Here is a 10,461-nt window from a genome sequence, read left to right on the forward strand (position 1 = left end):
AAGATTCAACTTTAAGTTAACAAAATGATGTAGCACATGGGTGAAATACTCCATTATATTGGTGGTATTTAATGGTTTGGTCCACAAAATACATTAGAGATGACATGTTCTTTTCCTACCCATTAGAAAAATACTAAAGAAATCTCCTTTTAAGGCCCATCACTGAGTTATTTTCTTATTCAAGTGTAACCTTTACAAATTACAGAAGCAGCACAAGAAAACAGCATGGGGTGCATTAAATATGCTCAACACTGAGTTATAAATCAACCCTTTACAGAAGCAACACAATCAGAACAGCATGGGGTACATTAAATATGCTCAACAACCAACCTCTATATCTGAATCCTACAAAAGGATAACAGTTATAGATCAAACCATATCCCATGCATGACAGTATATACATGCATAGTTCTGCATGGTTGAGATTCAACCTCTCAAAAAACTCAATTTTTTTGAAGAATCATAACACTAATTGGCTATAGATAATGTGTTCTACATCAGGATATACAGTCCCTAGTTTCTTTCTGAATTTCTTGATCCATGTCCTATATGCACAATTCCTCTTTTCTAATAATGCTCATGGAAAGCAAATCTCTGCTGTTTTCGTGTTCGGGGACTCGACTGTTGACCCTGGAAATAACAACTACCTTCCCACTGTTGCTAGAGGGAACTTCCCACCGTATGGAAAAGATTTCGTGAATCATCAGCCTACTGGAAGGTTTAGCAATGGTCGTCTTGTTACTGACTTCATCGGTATATATATGGTTCTATTAATATTGTTATTATCTTTGGTGTAATTCATATGGCTATTTTGGTAGTCTTCTTGATTCATTGGCATTTCAGCTTCGTTTGTGGGTGTTAAGGAGAATGTGCCACCCTTCTTGGATCCAAGTTTAACGATCGAGGATCTCATGACTGGAGTTAGCTTCGCCTCTGCTGGTGCTGGTTACGATCCCTTCACATCTCAACTAAGTGTAACTCATCCTCTCTCTTTTTCCCTCCCTCCGTCACTCACCTCACCATGGGGATTGCTAATTTTTATAATATGCAACTTCTGCCCTTAAGCAACAGGGCGAAGGACGACGTGAGAATGAGAGTACTTAAAGGTAAAAAACGTAAGAAGAGATCTGGAGCTTGATCACCTTTAATCTTAAACCCACCCATGAATTGCTTGATACAGAGATTGACCCGGTGCATCTCATCCTAATCTGCATCCAAGGGTGGAGATCCCTTCTTACGCTTCTCACCTTAACTCTCTCTCACACCCGAAATCAACCCTTAAGCAACAACAGATTGTATCTATTAAAAAGGAGCAGGAGAATTCGGGACAATCTGTTAAAAGCATAGACTTTAATGATTTATCAAATATGTTTTACCAGTTTCTAGCAATTAAATTGTTTCTATACGATTTTCCTCCTCTCTCTCTCTCTCTCTATATATATATATATATGTATATATATATATATATACTACATTATAAACCAGATTTATCAAAAGTCTTAAAACAATTTTTAATGCACAAAGTACTATCCATTTATGCACAAAGTCTTAAAAACAACTCATAATGCATTAAGTACTATTACTTTATGCATTAAATCTTAAAATATCTTAATCTACAACTTATAATGATACTACAACTTACTAATGCATATTATTACTTTTTTCATGTTCTCAAGAGATACTTTTGACACATTTCACTCATGCTTTCACACTCTCATACCTCTATGTCTTGTCTCCATCCCCCAATGTGAGATTCAAACTGATATTCACCATGAGTTATTAAAAGTTCTCTCATTCAATTGTTCTAGAACTCTTGATCTCGCTCTCGATCTCTTGATTCTTTGCTCTTGGTGTAAATCGAACACATTTGTGGAGCCGTTTAAATATGTTCGATTTTAAACTGTCATACAATTTTTTCATTGATAGACTGTAATTGGAAGTGGAACCATAACTCTTATATTTATTCAAATTGTATTAATATGTAAAGACCAAGTGTAACTTATAACATCGTTAAATCTTCTTTAATTAAACCAGTAAAACTTTAAAATCGTTAAAATTCACGTCTCCCGCCGCATTGCGCGGGTACACAACTAGTATATATATAAAGAGAGAGATCTAGAGAGTGAGGTTCACCAGAAATTAACCACAAAAATATGAAAAATTGAGTTACATCCTAAGAACTTATGCACGTGTGTTTGTTATGCATATGCGTATATTACTTGTATGCACATGTGCATATCGTATAAATGGATGGTTATTAGGATGTGTTACTCTGTTTTTCATTTTCTTACGTTTTTTCTGACCGTATATATATAGGGGAGTTTTTACGGTTTTTACAAATTGGAGTGGTTTTCATTTGATCGCTCCTATATATATATATATATATCAAACTCATGTTCATGCTTAGTTGGTTTGTTATACTTATTTCATTACATCAGGGTGCACTCACAACATCACAGCAACTGGAGTTATTCAGAGATTATAAAAGAAAAATGAAGGTGGCTGTTGGGAAGGAAAGAACAGATGAAATAATCAAGAGTGCAGGATACATCGTGAGCTCAGGCACAAACGATTTCGCATTCAACTATTACGGACCTGTGTCTGTTCAACGAACACTCTATCCTACCATCTCCAGTTATCAGAATTTCTTGTGGCAAATCATTGAAGAATTCTTACAGGTTTCAAACAATTTCTCATCTCCCATTTCTAATAATGCATTTTTGTCCATTTTGTGAAAGGTGATCTTCATCTGTACTTGCTCAATGATGGATGCATTGCAATTCATTCAACATTTAAAAAAACTCAGATCATTGTGTCATTTTGTAAGAGTTATTTCACATCTCGATCGATTGATATTCGTTGGATGCTGTTGTAAACTAGCAAAAAAGAGAAAATCTATTTGAAATTATTGTCTCCCTTTTGAACCAAGATTCTAGCATTATTTATCTAAAATAGAGAATTAAAAGTCAAAATCTTTAAAACAAAAATTATATTCATCTCTAATGGATTCCTCGAATCCAACATTGATTATAATATTAAAATATTTCATTCATATATTTCTCTCTTTAAATATTTATTTTTAAAGTTTTCTATTGATAATCATTTTTGGGTTATCTCCATATTTGAAGAAAAAACTTCTCTCTCTCCTATTATGTCCATTTTGGAGATAGTTTTTTGGAAGCTGTTGAAGAAAAATATTGGCTCAAGATCCTCATTTTTTTCCATTTCGGAGAAGCTGTTGGAGATGTTCTTAAACGCATATACATATACGTATACATAAAGGTTCATTTGAGAAGTAGTAAGTATTTGAGAACTAAAGAAATGATCATATCCCTTTATCTGATCAACATTTGCGGCTTCAACTGTGAAGCCCCGAATAATTCATCGCATGGATATGCAGAAGATAGATGGATAATTTCATAATTTTTACAAATAGACGGCAAACAGGTTCATATGGGAACCCTTGTTATTCACATATGAACTATCTGTTCATATCTGAATTAGTTAATTGGTTCATATGTGAATCAGAGGGGTTCACATATGAACATATAGTTTATATGTGAATCACACCAGTTCACATATAAATCTATTGCCGCCTATTTGTAAAAGTTACGAAACTGTCCCCTCTATTTTTCACATAGCTACAAATTTTGACCAATCAAATCCGATCTTGACTGTATGAAGAGTTAGGATCACTTCTTTACTTCTCAAATAATTACCACTTCTCAAAGTAACCCATGAATATATATATATATATATATATATATATATATNCAAAGTAACCCATGAATATATATATATATATATATATATATATATATATTACCACTTCTCAAAGTAACCCATGAATATATATATATATATATATATATATATATACTCTCTTTGTTTTTGTGTACATGTGAGAGAGAGAAGACTGCCTTCCTTCCTATATGCTATCTTTCTAGTTAATAGAATATAACTATTCCACAAAACTCAGTATATTTGTGAAAGAAATGACTAAAAGATAAATCTGGTTTATTATAACAGGACTTATTGAATGAGGGTGCCATGAAAATAGGGGTGGTGGGTGTTCCCCCAATTGGATGCTTGCCTGCTATCATTACTCTAAACTCTAAGGATCCCATATCAGGCCGACAATGTATTGAAAGATTTAACGCCATCTCAAGAGACTACAATCAACTACTCGAAAGTAATCTCAAGGGTCTTCGAAGAACGAACACGAGGGTTGTGTATGCAGATATATACACGCCTATCATCAACATGGTTCAAGGAAACACTCAAATTGGTAACTCAATACTACACACTTAATTTTATCCTACTACATAATTTATAATCAGTGTAAGACATTTTTCCACCTTAACATCGGTTATTAATGCACAAATTATCTCCTAATAAAGTTCTTAACAAGTAATAAGGGGTCGTTACCATCAACTCTGCAAAGGGGTCGTTAACATATGCTAATGGGGTAAGCCCTTACAACTAACCAGAGACGCTTACTAATTAACTATCCGAAAATCTTACTAAGTAGGGTGGTCATTCTTACTCGGTTGGTTTAACAAGTCTAATGACCGAAAATCTTATTAATTTAGATGACTTTGATGAAGTTGGACAACCTAAGAGGACTAGACCTCTAAGGGTTGGGTTCTGATGAGAAAATAAGTTATAGCGATTAGCATAAGAAGAGATCATCTTCATCATTGGATGCACATTAGTTGAAGATGCACCAAGATGAGATGTACCAAGATCAGTCCCCGTATCAAGCACAATTCATGGGTGGTCATGAGATTAATAGTAATCAATGGTTCAGATCTCTTCTTACGCTTCTCACACGATTCTTGGCCAAATCTCTAATCCTTTTATTTGTTTTTCTATGGAAGAAATTTTAATTAAAACTTATCATATATGTAAGACTTATTTATAATACAATTATTCAAACATGTCCTATAAGAAGATTAATAAGACCATTTACTTTTTATGTCATATTTAATTTTCCAACTTCGTCAATAACACTTGGTATGTCGTCTAACATCGTTGTAACTACTTATTGTAACGTAAACGTACATACACGAGGATAGTTGACGGTCCTATAATCATTGCCAATGCTATTCGAAGAATTGTGATTAAGTAACGATATCATAATTAAGTACAATTAAATTAACGTATTCTGATTGTTGATCTCAAGTTTAACACTATATATTTTTCTTTTCTTCTATTGTTTTGACCACAAAGATTTCGAAGAAGTTCATCAAGGTTGCTGTGGTAGCGGACTAATTGAAGCCGACTTCTTGTGCAATCGAAAATCTCCGTTGTGCTCTGATGTTTCAAAGTATGTATTTTGGGATGCCTTTCATCCAACTGAAATAGCTTACTACGTTATCTTCAAGTCGTTCGAACCACTCATTCGACAAATCATAGCTTGAATGTCATCGATCTAATTAACGTTGAACAACATTTGTTCCTATATTTTTTTCTACCTGTAAAACCCTTTATGACGAAACACAAACTTGATATCGAATTGTAATTGAATCAAACGGTTAAGTAGTACAAAAAAATAGACTATTTACATTAGCGGTGCTCAAAAACCTGACCAACTTGATCCAACGCCAAATAACTCAACCCGAAGCAATGCGATGTCTAATCGAATTGTAAAATTTTCAAACCGTAGGTATTGGGTTACTATTATATTTGAACTCAACGCAATCCGATGAACCCAATATCATTTTATTTATTGGATTTAATATGATTGTTGAAATTCTATTAATATATACATTAGACAATTACATTATCATGTATGCTCTTCATATATACATATTTTCAATCTATTCACATATTTATATAACTCATTCATATATATGTTAACTGTGAATATATATATATATATATAAGTAAATTGGGAAAATTAACTGAATGAGATATACGTAAGAAGTATGGATAAGTTGTATTAAATGGTTGATGATGAAAAAAAAAATTATAGATAGAGAAATAATATATTCAAGGTTAGAAGAATATTTTAATGTATCAAATTATCAATCCGACCAACCCATACAGTTTGGTTGGATTGGGTTACACTTTGGTTTGGGTTCGGTTGAGTTAAATTTTTTTAAACCGCAAGCATTGGATTGAGTTGTTTAAATATCTTCAACTCGATCAACCCAACTCAAAAGCACCCCTAATTTACATGGTTGAAATAAGGTTTTACGACCGTTTAAAACGCACATACTTATCTACCTTTTTACACGGTTATAAATACGTATGTTATATATACAGAATACGAGGTTCCCAAGTTTAGGCATAAATACGTATCTTTAGAGTCTTTGTATCCTGGGAAATCGACGCACCGATAGATTTTACGAAAACCGTGTCTAACACGGGCCTCAACTCAATACTCGGGGTTTGTTTCCTACTTTCTTTAAATTATGTTAGAACTCTATTATGATGAGAGAGTTTATCTTAACATAGAGATACATACGGACGAGGAGGGTGGACCGGACGTACGTCCAGGGCCCATAGAATACAAGGGCCTGTTTTTTTTCCTGTATTTACTATATAGTATATATTAGTAATAAATAAAAGGGATATAAGTTTTTTTATTTTTTTAATATAATCCAAAAAGAATTTAGTATTATATTAAGGACACAAGCATGTTCAATTATATATATATATATATATATATATATATATATTAGAGAATAAAATATGAAGAAATAATTGGTTGCTCGTTTTATAGTATTTTTTATTGTTTTTTTTAAAACGTATCTACTATTAAAATTTAAAACTAATTTGCCTAGAAAATATTGATATATTCTCCATAATTCATCTCTCACCAACTCTTTTGATTATTCTCTTCACATGATTTCTATTTTGGTATTAGAATATAGTAGATTTCTTGTTATTGACTAAAAAAAGTTTTACTTTTTGAAAAAAAAATTATCAACTATAAGAGATAATCCAACTTATTTCTATAGTTAGAATTCCAAAACTACCTTTAGGCTATGTTTAGCTGATAAACTAACTGATACTGATAAACTAGCTGATAGTTGGTAAACTAGGTAATGAACAAATCATGTTTGACAAAACTAACTGATGAAAATATGAAATGACCAAAAATGACATCTTGAAAATTTAATCGAATACAATATTTTAAAATATAATTAAATATGATATATGAACTAGGACAAACAAGATGGTAAAAAATAAATAAAAAATATAATATATTGATTAAAATAATTTCAAATTGATAATTATATATGTTGTATATTTGAATTTGTTAAAACAAATTTTTAAAAAAATCTATTATTTATGGTTTTAAATAATCATTACATATTTATGAATAAAAATAAAAAATGGTCTACCGTACATATCCTAAATAACTAATTATCTTTCAAAAAATGTATCAAATAATTTGAATAAATGATACCATTTTTTGTTCCAGAATCTATTAAATATAGCGACTTTACCATACAGGTAACCTTCCTAGATCCGATAGGATACCCTAAACCTGGCCTTGAGCCTTTGAACGGGAGAGAGTCGGAGGAAGTTGTCTTTTGGCAACAGGCTAAATTATAATAAATAATGCTTACAAATGAAACATCCATGTAAATCTGTAACTATATCTAGTTAAAGACATGTTTTAACTCAAAACCCCTTACTTAGCCTATCATTACAAGTAAGTAATAAATAAAGATATGATTAAGAAGGGGCATTTTTTAGGCCAAAAGACATGACCTTCCATTCATAGTGACCCATAGGCACATTAAAAGCGGTTTTATAAATATCTGATTCAGATATTTGAATTTGCCAATAACTAGATTTTAAATCAAATTTTGAAAAAATTAAGGCTTGAAAAAGTCTGTCAAGAAGATTCTTCTTATTTGGAATAGGATGTCTAATCCATTTTAAAACTTGGTTTAAAGGTTTATAGTTTATAACTAAACGAGGGATACCCTTTTCTTGTTCTAAATGTTTATTAACATAAAAGGCAGTGCAAGACCATGGTGACTGGGAAGGCTTTATTAGACCTTTTGCAAGAAGGTTAGAAATCTCATTTTTGCATAGAGTGAGATATTCTGAATTCATTTGACAAGGTCTAGCTTTAGTAGGAATACTAGACTCGGAGAAGTTTTCTTCATAGGGAAGGGAAACAATATGTTTTTTTTCTATCCCAGAAAGCATTTGTGTGACAATTCGTCACTTTGGGATTTCAGGTTAGTATCTTATTTCAAGATCTTTATTTACAATTAAGTCTTTCGAGGATTTAGCTTCGATGATTAGTGATCATCTTGCTCAACTTCCAAGATTAGTTCGTTAGATCACGTCTCGGCGGGTAGCTAACAAAGTTAGTTTATGCAAATACAAATAGTCTTGAAGTATTCCACATAGAATAAAGTTGATATTTTTAAGTTCCGTCCTCTTTTAAAAAAAATTTAAAATTTCCAAAGTCCCATTTTTATATTTATTTGCCAATTAATTTAAAGAGTGGAGTTTCCTTTAAAATCTTTTATCAAATTGTTTTGTTTGTTTAACTTAGTGGGGTTTTATTATTTAAGAGAAATAAAAATATTTTGGGCTTGGGCCTTTAGAGTTCAGCCCATTTCTTCTCAAAAAGCCTCATATAAATACCTCTCTTCTTTTAGAAATCTTCATTCTCCAAACTTCCAGCACATGTTCTCTCTCTTTTGCTATCACCTTTCCAGCCGGTTCTAATCTCCTTGCAAGACTTAAAGGTTTTTGCTGTCCTTAAGAACTGTTCGAGTCTTTCTGTCAAGAAAAGGTATATTTTAGATTTAACGCCCCAACCCACACATTGCATGTAACACATATTTCATACCAAAGAAATACATATTCATATACATTCGGGTCCCCTAGTACAAGAATCTATCATGACCAAACACAAGGTCCAAAAATTCAAAATACAATYTTGTACTAATCATMAAAACTATGCATCAAAARCAAATCTTCATCCAAAATGCATATAAGAAAAGCATTAAATCTTTTCTTTTCCTTTACCTTCTACCCGACCTGCAATACATATTTAAAATCACAAAAAAATGAGGGTTAGACTGAAAAGTCTAGTGAGATACCCTATCCATGTCATTGCAGGGTGAAGGATCACTAAAATCTTTATAAAATCAAGTATTCATATAAATAACAAATATATGAATCCATAAGACCAAAATACCAAGTCATTTCTCAAATTCAAGCTATCTCTTAGCTTATTCAAATCTCATACCTTTTGAACCAATCGGCTTCCATACAATGCCACTTTTTAAACCTTTTTCTCAATAAACGAGGTTTAACAAAGTTTCAGGCCAAAACAGATCTTTTCTCCTCAATAACATCCAATCTATGATTTCCAAATAAGATTCTTGATCCTAAATCCTTAAATCACAAAGAAATAAAGATTCCAGATCTCAGTAGTCTTGAAGRAAATAAWAGAAAGAGTTATATAAAATCGCACACATACAATGCCACCCTTATATCCGATGGACACCTCTCCTTGATATGCCACCCTTATCCCATGGGACACCTCTCCTTGATATGCCACCCTTATAACAAATCGACACCTCTCCTTGATATGTCGTCCTGATAACAAATGGACACCTCTCCTTGATATGCCACCCTTATAACAAATGGACACATCTCCTTGATATGCCACCCTTATACCTTCATCAAAACATTTATAAAATAATTCCGAATAGACCGCAGTCATTGGAATTTATATCAATCCAAAATCATTTATATCAAAACTTCATTTTATGATAAAATAACAATTTTTATCCAATCACAAAGTATCATCTCAAATCCGATCAACAAGTCCGATCAACAAATCCGGTCAATCAAATCCGGTCAACAATCATCTGGTTTAGTCACTTAGAATAAAATTTACATTGTCCGGTTAACAAGTCCGGATAACACATTAATACTCTTTGTCCGGTTTAACAGTTAGGAAAAATCTCAAGTTTGTCCGGATAACAAATCCGGACAATATACTTAGAATAAAACTCATCTTTGAACGGATACTAAATCCGGACACTAGTCCGTTCAAGGCTTGTCCGGTTTAAGAATAAACCGGTCCCCATGTGATCGTATTCCTACTTCTCAGTATAAAATTCTAAGTAACACTACCAATTCTAAACCGCTTGAGACTTAGCCGGTTTACCAACTCCGGACAACAAACCRTCTAAGGCTTGTCCGGTTTAAACTTATCCGGTCACCCTTTGTCCGGAATAATACTTAAACAAAATGTGCAAGGTTTCATCCCAAAGACTAATAACATAAACATGCAAATAAMACCAGTAGTAATTTTGATGCAAAAAGCTTTAGAAACCACTCACCTCAAAAGCTTTTGAAACCAAACGCTTGCAATCAACTTGAATCTCCAAACACTTGAAATCACCCTTTTTTTTTGCAATCCGGACAACACTCTTTTTAAAACACTCAAATTCTCAAAATGGCAGG

General features: G+C 32.4%; 1 protein-coding gene across 1 annotated transcript; it reads left to right on the forward strand.

Moving 5' to 3' along the window:
• Positions 1–485: 485 nt before the first annotated feature.
• On the forward strand, positions 486–5,423 carry LOC112519151 (GDSL esterase/lipase At5g45960-like). The gene is made up of 5 exons (XM_025127141.1): positions 486–753; positions 844–974; positions 2,439–2,678; positions 4,030–4,288; positions 5,233–5,423. Exons 1-5 carry the CDS (start codon positions 486–488, stop codon positions 5,421–5,423), a joined length of 1,089 nt encoding a protein of 362 aa, XP_024982909.1.
• The last annotated feature ends 5,038 nt before the right edge of the window (positions 5,424–10,461 follow it).

Source organism: Cynara cardunculus (assembly GCF_001531365.2).
Source record: "Cynara cardunculus var. scolymus isolate 2C chromosome LG 10, CcrdV1, whole genome shotgun sequence".
In the NCBI taxonomy this organism is placed as follows: Eukaryota; Viridiplantae; Streptophyta; class Magnoliopsida; order Asterales; family Asteraceae; genus Cynara; species Cynara cardunculus.